Below are 13,653 nucleotides of genomic sequence, written 5' to 3' on the forward strand. Positions count from 1 at the left end.
GACATAGATTTTCATTATGTAGTTCTCAAAATCTGTAGTAGACAAACCAGTTTACCATCTATAGGTTTACCAAACGGTTTAACGATGATCAATTAAGAGCAGTCAGATTAAGAACTGCAGCGCTGCTGGGTTTTTCATACTAACAGTTTCCCGTTAGTAAGAAATCTTAATCAAAATGTATCAAGAATGGTCCACCACCCAAAGGACAGCCAGCCAACTTGAAACAACTGTGGGAAACATTGGAGTCAACATGGGCCAGTATCCCTGTGGAACACTTTCGACACCTTCCATGCCCTGACGAATTGAGGCTGTTCTGACGTCAAAAGAGGATATTAGGAAGTTGTTCCTGACGTCTTGTACACTCTGTGTATATCATACCTTATATGTTTCTAATTTACAGACATAGATTTTCATTATGTAGTTCTCAAAATCTGTAGTAGACAAACCAGTTTACCATCTATAGGTTTACCAAACGGTTTAACGATGATCAATTAAGAGCAGTCAGATTAAGTAATAGTAAATCTATTTTGACAAATGAGAAGAGAACCATTTTAAAAGTTTTGTGAGCATTGCGAAAAGCAATTACTTTATAAGAACATGTATTGTAATGAAACACTGATTAAGTTTAGTGACGAATGTACTGTATGATTGTGTGTGTTATACTTAGTGAATAAAAAATGTGCTTAGAGTTTTGCAACAAATATCTATGATGATCTGTTTTGAGTTTTGCACTATGAGTTGTGAAAATACTGGTGAAAATCGCACCAAAGCGATAAAAACAATGTTACCCTAACAGCTGACAAAACCCCCTACACATGTCTTCCTCTCCCAAGTAAAGGAGCAACAGTGGTTCTTTAAAGCCAGAGATAATATATCTTTAATGACCTACTGTACTGTCACCGTTCCCCTGGGATCATAAGAACATTAGTCACAGTTAGCCATTTCTAAGGAGGGCATCTTTGTGTCAAATGATCAGCTGAATGTCAGAAGTCACCATAATAGGAAGGAACAACCGTGCGTGTGTGTGTGTGTGTGTGCGTGTGTGTATATATGTGTAGGCTATTACACTGTGCAGTATGCGATATGCTGACTCAACAGAATCCCATCACAGCAGAAGCAAAATCTAATTTATTTCCAATCAACCAGAGCATTACATTACTATTCTGGAACCAGGCCTCCAGAGGAATAATATATGTATCTGACAGCGTTAGTATTCATCATATGAACTACCTAACAGAAATTACAGTGTGTTCATCATACGAACTAACAGCAATACACAATTCACTGAATGAGAATATTCTGTACTTTATCTTGGAATAATTTATTTACTCAGTTTTGTAAGATCTCTTTCATTTATCCTTGGATCGTCACTGGAGGCTTCGTGCCATGGATCATCACTGGAGGCTTCAGGCCATGGATCAGCCGGGTGCGTGGAGCTGGCACAACGCGTCCTGGCTGAATACCCCCTGTAGCACGGCAAGTGCGGGGAGCTGGTTCAGGCCGCACTGGGTTGTGCTGACAAACTGCGGATCCCGTGCGTAGAGCTGGCGCAGGATATCCTGGTCCGAGGAGGCGCACTGGAGACCAGGACCGCTGAGCCGGCACAATCTGTCCCGGACAGATGCTCACCTTAGCACAGCAAGTACGGAAAGCAGGCACCGAATGCACCGGGCTAAGGGTGCACACTGGAGGCACGGTGTGCAGAACCGGAAAACATGAAAACATCTGAACCGTGACGAACTCCTCATCGTAATTACAGGGAGTTGGTTCTTGTTCCCACCTTTGCTCTGCTCGCCACCCCGTGTACCACCCCGTGTGCCCCCCCATTTTTTTTGAGGCTGCCTCTCAGGCTTCCGTCGTTTCCTTGATTCCTGGTCTCGTCGCCGTTCCTCTCTCGCTGCTTCCATGGCATTACCTCCTCCCAGGTCCACGATGTCCTCCACTCCTGGGCACGCTGCTTGGTCACTTGGTGGTGGGATCTTCTGTCACGTTCGTTGAGGGAAGAATTAGACCAAGGCGCAGCGTGCATAGAATTCCACATGTTTAATAAATATGAAACTCACCAAACAAAACAAAAGAAAACGAAATGTGACATTCTGGGCTACTCACAGGCAGCTACACAAAAACAAGATCCCACAATCTAAGGTGGGAAAAAAGGGCTGCCTAAGTATGATCCCCAATCAGAGACAACGATAAACAGCTGCCTCTGATTGGGAACCATACTAGGCCAACAAAGAAATAGAAACATAGATTTTCCCACCCAAGTCACACCCGACCTAACCAAATAGGGAATAAACAAGGCTCTCTAAGGTCAGGGCTTGACAAACTAGCCCAATCCTCACATTGGCAGTCCCAGCTCTTTGCAAATGTACACAATCGCCTTGGAAAGGAGGGCACGGGAGACAGCAGGAAGTTATGTCCAGTGTCACCCTAGCGGAGGCACAAGACTAAGCAGACTAAAAAAAGCCCAGATCCCCTGATTCCAGTGGACAGACAGACCAGGGAAGAAGCGCAAGTTAAGTATTGGCTATTGTTCCTTAGACTCTAACAGAGCTGTCGTGATCCGTTTGACTCAGTGATGGAATTTGGCACACATGCTCAGGCATAGGAGTCTAGCTAACCTGTAAAGTATCCAAGATGGCGTAGCAGTCAGACGTCTTTGTCCTTCGTCTTGTCGTTTCCCATGTATATATTTTTTTCTTCGCATATCTTTTATATATTTTTCCAAACCTCAACTTCAAAATACTCTCCTGCAACCCGCCTCACCCAATGCGGTGTGGATCTGTTTATTCTAAAGTATTTTTACTTACGTCGGAACCAAAATCCCTCAACAGAAGCTAGCCAGCTCACTAGCTACTAGCCCTGCTTATCCATCACGACTGGACTACCGACGTAATCTGCCCGAGGGATTTTTTCCAACAGGCCCCTCCGCCGTGACTTCCCCCAAATGCCCATCTGCTAGCCTGCTAGTCACGGCCCACTAGCTGTCTAGAGCATATTGGACTGTTAGCTGAATAGATCCATCGGCCAATTTCTTGGGCCACTATACCTATTTTGCCAATTGGACTTGGACCCCTATGCTACTCAGAACCCTACCAATCCATCACGACTGGTCTATCGACGTCACCGCACGCCGTGGCTAAAACAGACTTTCCTCCGCCATGACGTCCCTCTAAGGCCCTTCTGCTAGCTTGCTAGCCCCGGCCTGCTAGCTGTCTGAATCGCCTTGTCTCCAGCCAGCCCAACCACTCACTGGACCCCTATGATCACTCGGCTATGCATGCCTTTCCCTAATATCAATATGCCTTGTCCATTGCTGTTCTGGTTAGTGATTGTCTTATTACACTGTAGAGCCTCTAGCCCTGCTCAATATGCCTTAACAAACCATTTAGTTCCACCTCCCACATATGCAGTGGTTTAAACGTCCCTAGAGACAATATCTCTCTCATCATTACTCCAATGTAATCATATCCTACCATACCTTTGTCTGTACATTATGCCTTGAATCTATTTTTCCGTGCCCAGAAACCTGCACTTTTTACTCTTTGTTTCGAACGCACTAGACGACCAGTTCTGATAGCCTTTAGCCGTACCCTTACCCTACTCCTTCTCTGTTCCTCTGGTGATTTAGAGGTTAATCCAGGCCCTGCAGTGCATAGCTCCACTCCTACTCCCCAGGTGCTCTCATTTGTTGATTTCTGTAACCGTAAAAGCCTTGGTTTCATGCATGGTAACATTAGAAGCCTCCTCCCTAAGTTTGTTTTATCCACTGCTTTAGCACACTCTGCAAACCCGGATGTCCTAGCCATGTCTGAATCCTGGCTACCAAAAACCCTGAAATTTTCATCCCTAACTATAACATTTTCCGACAAGATAGAACTGCAATCTTCTGCAGAGATAGCCTGCAGAGCTCTGTATTACTATCCAGGTCTGTACCCAAATAATTTGAGCTTCTACTAATAAAAATACACCTTTCCAGAAACAAGTCTCTCAATGTTGCCGCTTGCTATAGACCACCCTCTGCCCCCAGCTGTGCCCTGGACACCATATGTGAATTGATTGCCCCCCATCTATCTTCAGAGCTAGTGCTGCTAGGTCACCAACACGGGGACATGCGTAACCCACAGCCATCCTACAATCTAAGCTTGATGCCCTCAACCTCACACAAATGATCAATGAACCAAAATCCGTAATCACGGTCACCCTCATAGATATCATCCTAACCAACTTGCCCTCCAAATACTCCTCGGCTGTTTTCAACCAAGATCTAAGCAATCACTGCCTTATTGCCTGCATCCGTAATGGGTCTGCAGTCAAACAACACACCCCTCATCATTGTCAAACGCTCCCGAAAACACTTCAGCGAGCAGGCCCTTCTAATCGACCTGGCCCGGGTATCCTGGAAGGATATTGACCTCATCCCGTCAGTAGAGGATACCGGGTTATTCTTTAAAAGTGCCTTCCTCACCATCTTAAATAAGCATGCACCATTCAAATAATGTAGAACCAGGAACAGATATAGCCCTTGGTTCTCTCCAGACCTGACAGCCCTTGACTAGCACAAAAACATCTTGTGAATTTCTGCATTTGCAGAAGTTAGGAGCCAATACACACTGGCAGTTAGCTTTCCTAAGGCTAGCTTTTTCAAACAGAAATTTGCATCCTGTAGCACAAACTCAAAAAAGTTCTGGGAAACTGTAAAGTCCATGGAGAATAAGAGCACCTTCTCCCAGCTGCCCACTGCACTGAGGCTAGGAAACACTGTCCCCACCGATAAATCCACTATAATTGAGAATTTCAATAAGCATTTTTCTACAGCTGGCCATGCTTTCCACCTGGCTACCCCTACCCCGGTCAACAGCCCTGCACCCCCCACAGCAACTCACCCAAGCCTCCCCCACTTCTCCTTCACCCAAATCCAGATAGCTGATGTTCTGAAAGAGCTGCAAAATCTGGACCCCTACAAATCAGCCGGGCTAGACAATCTGGACCCTCTTTTACTAAAATGATCTGTCGAAATTGTTGCAACCCCTATTACTATCCTGTTCAACCTCTCTTTCGTATCGTCTGAGATTCCCAAAGATTGGAAAGGTGCGGCGGGCATCCCCCTCTTCAAAGGGGGAGATGCTCTAGACCCAAACTGCTACAGACCTATATCTATCCTACCCTGCCTTTCCAAGGTCTTCGAAAGCCAAGTTAACAAACAGATTACTGACCATTTCGAATCCCACCGTACCTTCTCTGCTATGCAATCTGGTTTCAGAGCTGGTCATGGGTGCACCTCAGCCATGCTCAAGGTCCTAATCGATATCATTACCGCCATCGATAAGAGACACTACTGTGCAGCTGTATTCATCGACCTGGCCAAGGCTTTCGACTCTGTCAATTAGCACATTCTTATCGGCAGACTCAACAGCCTTGGTTTCTCAAAAGATTGCTTCGCCTGGTTCACCAACTACTTCTCTGATAGAGCTCAGTGTGTCAAATCAGAGGGCCTGTTGTCTGGACTTCTGACAGTCTCTATAGGGGTGCCACAGGATTCAATTCTCGGGCCGACTTCTCTGTATACATCAATGATGTGGCTCTTGCTGCTGGTGATTCTCTGATCCACCTGTATGCAGACGACACCATTCTGTATACTTCTGGACCTTCTTTGGACACAGTGTTAAATAACGAACTAAGCTTCAATGCCATACAACTCTCCTTCCATGGCCTCCAACTGCTCTTAAATGCAAGTAAAACTAAATGCATGCTCTTCAACCAATCGCTTCCTGCACCTGCCCGCCAGTCCAGCATCACTACTCTGGACGGTTCTGACTTAGAATATGTGGACAACTAGAAATACCTAGGTGTCTGGTTAGACTGTAAACTCTCCTTCCAGACTCACATTAAGCATTAAGCATTAAGCATCTCCAATCCAAAATTAAATCTAGAATCGGCTTCCTATTTCACAACAAAGCATCCTTCACTCATGCTGCCAAATATACCCTCGTAAAATAGACCATCCTACCGATCCTTGACTTTGGCAAAGTTGTTTACAAAATAGCCTACAACACTCACACAAATTGGATGCAGTCTATCACAGTGCCATCCGTTTTGTCATCAAAGGCCCCATATACTACCCACCAATGCGACCTGTATGCTCTCGTTGGCTGGCCCTCACTTCATACTCGTCGCCAAACCCACTAGCTCCAGGTCATCTACAAGTCTCTGCTAGGTAAAGCCCCACCTTATCTTAGCTCACTGGTCACCATAGCAGCACCCACCCGTAGCACGCGCTCCAGCAGGTATATCTCACTGGTCACCCCAAAGCCAATTCTTCCTTTGGCCGCCTTTCCTTCCAGTTCTCTGCTGCCAATGACTGGAACGAACTGCAAAAATCACTGAAGCTGGAGACTCATATCTCCCTCACTAGCTTTAACCTCTCTGGGATATGTGGTAGCGTCCCACTTGGCCAAAAGCCAGAGAAAATGCAGAGCGCCAAACTCAAATAAATTCCTATAAAAATCTATTAAAAATAAATTAAAGCTACACGTGTTGTGAATCCAGCCAACATGTCAATTTTCAAAAAGGCTTTTCGGCGAAAGCAAACAATGCTATTATCTGAGGATAGCACCTCCTTAAACAAAAGAGAGAAAAACATATTTCAACCCTGCAGGTGCGACACAAAACGCAGAAATAAAAATATAAGTCATGCCTTACCCTTGACGAGCAAGTCCCTTAGAAATCTGGATTCCCAATGAAAACCCACTGAAAAGAGAGTGACCTAAAAAAAAGAATCTGAATGGTTTGTCCTCTGGGTTTGCCTGCTACTGTTATACTCACAGACATAATTCAAACAGTTTTAGAAACTTCTGAGTATTTTCTATCCAAATCTACTAATAATATGAATATCTTATCTTCTGGGGATGAGTAGCAGACAGTTGAATTTGGGCATGCTTTTCATCCAAAATTCCAAATGCTGCCCCCTATCCTAGAGAAGTTAAGCACCAGCTGTCAGAGCAGCTCACAGGTCACTGCACCTGTACATAGCCCATTTTTAAATAGCCTATCCAACTACCTCATCCCCATACTGTATGTATGTATTTATCTTGCTCCTTTGCACCCCAGTATCTCTACTTGCACATTCATCTTCTGCACATCTACCATTCCAGTGTTTAATAGCTATATTGTAATTACTTCGCCACCATGGCCTATTTATTGCCTTTCTTCCCTTATCCTACCTCATTTGCACACACTGTATATAGACTTTTTATACTGTATTATTGACTGTATGTTTGTTTATTCCATGTGCAACTGTGTTGTTGTATGTGTCGAACTGCTTTGCTTTATCTTGGCCAGGTCGCAGTTGTAAATGAGAACTTGTTCTCAACTAGCCTACCTGGTTAAATAAAGGTTAAATACATTTTAAAAATAAATACAAGTATGGTTCAGTTTGGCTGGTGGCCCTGTTGGACAAGAAAAAACATTAATGCAAGCCCATTGGCTCAAAGCGGCCATAAAGTTTGAGCTACAGTCCTGCATTCAAAAACATGGGTACATAGATGTTATGATGAGTTCTGATATTTGGCAAGCATGGTAAAATGACAGAAGTAGCTCATCCTAGGGTGCTGTGCCCTATTTGTCCTGATGGTGGTACAGTGGGCCCACAGTTTGAACCCCAGCATTGCTGCTTGCAGCTTTAATAATCAATTTGGTATTCTTCTAGAACTCTTCATTAATCAAACTCAAGGTTTTAATCTCACACATACTATACAAACACATATACAAATACACGTGCCACCTTGATACACAGTATAAATCTTTGCAAAGATCATAATGCAATGACCATACAGCCACACAACTCTATCTACTAACACATTATACATCAACCAAATATTAAGGTATACAGTTGGTTTTGCCACTATAAAATGTACATTTTCATTCACTACACTATAAAGAGTGTAAAATGAGGATTCCAGTACTCACCAGACGATTCCCTGAGCTCCAGAACCGATGGGTTTTAGATTCTGGTAACGTTTGAGAACTGTGAAGGTGGAATCTCCTACTTCCACACTGTAGAACTGGTTGTCCACTTTGCATTTGCTCATGTTGTAATGCTTGCCAATGTATGACACATCCAATTGTTTACCAAAACCCTGCAGTAAACAAACAAACAAAGGTCAGTAAGGTCACTTTTACCTCTCTGACTGGCTCTACCACCAGTTGAATTATTATATTTAAGTCATTTGTTCGTCCATTTGTTTGTGAGTTTATTCGTTCATTCAAATCAAATCAAATGTTATTAGTCACATGCGCCGAATACAACACAGTGAAATGCTTACTTACGAGCCCCTAACCGACAGTGCAGTTTCAAAAAATACAACAAATACACTATATATACAAAAGTAAATTAGTGGATTCTGCTATTTCAGCCACACCCATTGCTGACAGGTGTATAATAAAAAAAAATCGAGCACACAGCCATGCAATCTCCATAGTCAAACATTGGCCTTACTGACGAGCTCACTGACTTTCAATGTGGATGCCACCTTTCAAACAAGTCAGTTCATCAAATTTCTGCCCTGCTACCCCAGTCAACTGTAAGTTATATTATTGTGCTGTTTTGCTCAGCCGCAAAGTGGTAGGCCGCACAAGCTCACCGAACGTGTCCGCCGTGTGCTGAAGCTTGTAAAAATCGCTTGTCCTCGGTTGCAACATTCACAACCGAGTTCCAAACTGCATCTGGAAGCAACGCAGCACAATAACTGTTTGTCGGGAGCATCATGGAATGGGTTTCCATCTCCAAGTAGCCGCACACAAGCCTAAGATTACCATGTGCAATGCCATGTGTCGGCTGGAGTGGTGTAAAGCCCGCCACCATTGGACTCTGGAGCAGTGGAAACGCGTCCTCTAGAGTGATGAATCACGCTTCGCCATCTGACAGTGCGACGGATGAATCTGGGAATGGCGGAAGCAAGAATACTACCTGCCTGAATGCATAGTGCCAACTATAAAGTTTGATGGAGGAGGAATAATGGTCTGGGACTGTTTTTCATGGTGCAGGCTAAGCCCTTTAGCTCCAGTGAAGGGAAATCTTAATAATGCAACTTTGTGGCAACAGTTTGGGTAAGGCCCCCGTGCACAAAGCGAGGTCCATACAGAAATGGTTTGTCTCGAACAGTGTGGAAGAACTTGAATGGCCTGCACAGAGTCCTGACCTCAACCCCATTGAACATCTTTGGGATGAATTGGAATGCCGACTGCGAGCCAGGCCTAATCGCCCAACATCAGTGCCCGACCTCCCTAATGCTCTTGTGACTGAATGGAAGAAAGTCCCCGCAGCAGTGTTCCAACATCTAGTGGAAAGCCTTCCCAGAAGAATGGAGGCTGTTATAGCAGCAAAGTGGGAACAACTCCATATTAATGCCCATGAATTTGGAATGAGATGTTGAAAGAGCAGGTGTCCACATACTTTTGGTCAAGTAGTGTATATAATGCAATTTTAATTAATATCATGATGACTACAACATGTCTGCAACATAAAGCCATATGTTATATATTCAGACTGCATAATACAAACAAATCAATCAATCAAGCGCCTGGTGTAACTGAGTCAGGTTTGTAGGCCTCCTTGCTCGCACACGCCTTTTCAGTTCTGCCCACACATTTTCTATAGGATTGAGGTCAGGGCATTGTGATGGCAACTCCAATAACCGGACTTTGTTTTCCTTAAGCCATTTTGCCACAACTTTGGAAGTATGCTTGGGGTCAATGGAAGACCCATTTGCACCCAAGCTTTAACTTCCTGACTGATGTCTTGAGATGTTGCTTCAATATATCCACATAATTATCTTTCCTCATGATGCCATCTCTTTTGAGAAGTGCACCAGTCCCTCCTGCAGCAAAGCACCACAACATGATGCTGCCACCCCCGTGCTTCACGGTTGGGATGGTGTTCTTCGGCTTGCAAGCCTCCCCCTTTTTCCTCCAAACATAACAATGGTCATTATGGCCAAACAGTTATATTTTTGTTTCATCAGACCAGAGGACATTTCTCCAAAAAGTACAATCTTTGACCTCATGTGCAGTTGCAAACCGTGGTCTGGCTTTTTTTCTGGCGGTTTTGGAGCAGTGGCTTCTTCCTTGCTGAGCGGCCTTTCAGGTTATGTCGATATAGAACTCATTTTACTGTAGATATAGATACGTTTGTACCTGTTTCCTCCAGCATCTTCACAAGGTCCTTTGCTGTTGTTCTGAGATTGATTTGCACTTTTCGCACCAAAGAACGTTCATCTCTAGGAGACAGAACGCATCTCCTTCCTGAGCAGTATGGCGGCTGCGTGGTCCCATGGTGTTTATACTTGGGTACAGATGAACCTGGTACCTTCAGGCATTTGGAAATTGCTCCCAATGATGAACCAGACTTGTGGAGGTCTACAATTTTTTTCTGAGGTTTTGGCTGATTTCTTTTGATTTTCCCATGACGTCAAGCAGAGGCACTGAGTTTGAAGGTAGGCCTTGAAATACATCCACAGGTACTCCTCCAATTGACTCAAATTATGTCAATTAGCCTATCAGAAGCCATGACATAATTTTCTGGAATTTTCCAAGCTGTTTAACAGCACAGTCAACTTAGTGTATCTAAAGTGTACGTAAACTTTCGACTTCAACTATACATAATAAGTTGCATGGGCTCACTCCGTGTGCAATAATTGTGTTTAATCAGATTTTTTAATGACTACCTCATCTCTCTACCTCAAACATACAGATAATTGTAAGGTCCCTCAGTTGAGCACTGAATTTCAAACACAGATTCAACCACAAAGTCCAGGGAGGTTTTCCAATGCCTCGCAAAGAAGGGCACTTATTGGTAGATGGGCACACATTGAATATCCCTTTGAGCATGGTAAAGTTATTAAATATACTTTGGATGTTGTATCAATACACCCAGTCACTACAAAAAAACAGGCGCCGCTCCTAAGTCAGTCACCGGAGAGGAAGGAAACCGCTCAGGGATTTCACCATGGTGACTAAAACATTTACAGAGTTTAATGGCTGTAATAGGAGAACATTTAGGATGGACCAACAACATTGTATTTACTCCACAATACTAACCTAATTGACAAAATGAAAAGAAGGAAGCCTGTACAGAATAAAAAATATTCCAAAACATGCATCCTGTTTGCAACAAGGCACTAAAATAATATGGCAAGAAATGTGGCAAAGCAATTAACTTTTTGTCCTGAATACAAAGTGATATGTTTTGGGAAAATCCAATACATCACTGCGTACCTCTCTCCATATTTTCAAGCATAAGGTGGTTTCATCATGTTATGTGTATGCCTGTAATTGTCAAGGACTGGGGAGTTTTTCAGGATAAAAAAAAAAACTAAATATGGAGCACAGGCAAAATCATAGAGAAAAACCTGTTTCAGTTTGCTTTCCACCAGACACTGGAAGATGCCGAGTTACAGTTTGAAAATCTATGGCAAGACCTGAAAATGGTTGTCTAGCAATGATCAACAACCAATTTGACAGAGCTTGAAGATCTTTTAAGAATCATGTGCAAATAGTGTACAATCCAGGTGTGCAAAGCTCTTAGGCATTTACCCAGAAAGACTCACAGCTGTTATTACTGCCAAAGGCAATTCTAACATGTAGTGACTCAGGGTTGTGATTACTTCTGTAAAGATATTAGATATTTCTGTATTTCACTTTAAATACATTTGCAAAGTTTTCTAAAAACATGTTTAAACTTTGTCATTACGTGGTATTTGTGTGTAAATGGGTGAGATTTGTTTTTATTTCATCCATTTTGAATTCAAGCTGTTACACAACAAAATATGGAATAAGTCAAGGGGTATGAATATTTTCTGAAGGCACTGTACAACTGACTGCTGTTGTTGGCACTAATTTCCTGAATTTATATGAAGACATTCTTATTCCCTCCATTTCCTCAATCCTTTTTTCTGTATGGACATTCACAGACAACCATGAAAACAAAACATACAGTACAGTATTCTGTGGACAAAGGACTTGCATGAGAGTGGGCGTATCATCATACATAACTAGCAGGGAGACATAACCAGCAGGCAGCATAAACCGGACAGGATAGGGATGCAACATGGTGCTGTGGGTATGTCTACAGTGTAGGTCTGCATTAAACCTCCATGTGATCCCAGTGGCCGGTGTAGTCCAGCCGCTGACCCGGCACACACATACAGTGAAAACCTCCTTCCATCAGCAAGGGCATTGAAGATGAAAAGCGGCTGGGTCTTTCAGCATGACAATGATCCCAAACACACCGCCCGGGCAACGAAGGAGTGGCTTCGTAAGAAGCATTTCAAGGTCCTGGAGTGGCCTAGCCAGTCTCCAGATCTCAACCCCATGGAAAATCTTTGGAGGGAGTTGAAAGTCCGTGTTGCCCAGCAACAGCCCCAAAACATCACTTCTCTAGAGGAGATCTGCATGGAGGAATGGGCCAAAATACCAGCAACAGTGTGTGAAAACCTTGTGAAGACTTACAGCAAACGTTTGACCTCTGCCATTGCCAACAAAGGGTATATAACAATGTTTTTTTATTGAGATAAACTTTTATTAACCAAATACTTATTTTCCACCATAATTTGCAAATAAATTCATAAAAAATCCTACAATGTGATTTTCTGGATTTATTTCTCATTTTGTCTGTCATAGTTGAAGTGTACCTATGATGAAAATTACAGGCCTCTCTCATCTTTTTAAGTGGGAGAACTTGCACAATTGGTGGCTGACTAAATACTATTTTGCCCCACTGTATGCCAGAGTCAGCATGGGTTCGAATACGGCCCAAAACCCTTTGACTCATGCTCCTCCTATCTCCCCTGTCTTTCCATCATTTTACTATCTCTTCAATAAAGTAACAAAATTACAAAAGGAGTGGGACTGCTCCACTCCAAAAAAATCCATGTGATCCCTGCAAGAATTGAACCCACGGCCTTGGTATTGCCAGTGCCACGCTCTAGCCAACTGAGCCACATAGGACACACACATGACTCCGTGTGCATATCAGTACATGTCCAGTCCAATCTAGTAATTGCTTGTCCAAAGATGCGTACATAATCCAACTATATTCCATGACAAATCACGTCCGCATAATTCTGGATAAGAGAGCTGTGAACTTGCACTACAGAGATACTGTATATAGTGCTTTAATTATATTTCTATGCACAGCACCCTGTGGGCCCTGGTCAGAAATAGTGCACTACATAGGAAATAAGGTGGCAATTGGGTCACATGCAATATCTAAAGATAACTAGACTAAGGGAAGAAAATCAACAGTCAGTCCATTAAGTCCAGTTCTACCAAGAGACATGCTTTTCATCCTAGAGCCGACTAACAATTAAACTGACAAGGCTAATTTGATCGTAATTAATAAAGATTTTATATAATTGCAATATTTTATTGAAGTTAGTGAGAGGGCTCTAGACAGGTTTTATTAACTAAAGGTTACATCCCAGAGATGTATCCATCCAGTCATCGTATATTTTCGATATATTTTACACAGTTGGACGCCATTTATGATATGATGCCAGTGGTTCGAATCACAACAAATAACAAATAATCAACCCCAATCAGTTTAACATAAGAATCTTCCATTGGTTCATTATCTAGCACCACTAGCACCAGTAG

The 13,653-nt window shown here is 43.1% G+C and overlaps 1 protein-coding gene across 16 annotated transcripts in view; it reads right to left on the reverse strand.

Moving 5' to 3' along the window:
* The window catches only part of LOC109877945 (mitogen-activated protein kinase 10), a 112,847-nt gene that overhangs the window by 64,815 nt on the left and 34,379 nt on the right, over positions 1 to 13,653 (reverse strand). For all 16 annotated transcript variants that reach the window (XM_031803008.1, XM_031803004.1, XM_031803010.1 and 13 more), the window contains one exon: positions 7,969 to 8,138. In XM_031803008.1, coding sequence (XP_031658868.1) covers positions 7,969 to 8,090 — 122 coding nt within the window. In that variant the 5' untranslated portion in view covers positions 8,091 to 8,138. The remainder of the gene's footprint in view (positions 1 to 7,968; positions 8,139 to 13,653) is intronic.

Source organism: Oncorhynchus kisutch, linkage group LG23 (assembly GCF_002021735.2).
Source record: "Oncorhynchus kisutch isolate 150728-3 linkage group LG23, Okis_V2, whole genome shotgun sequence".
Classification (NCBI taxonomy): domain Eukaryota; kingdom Metazoa; phylum Chordata; class Actinopteri; order Salmoniformes; family Salmonidae; genus Oncorhynchus; species Oncorhynchus kisutch.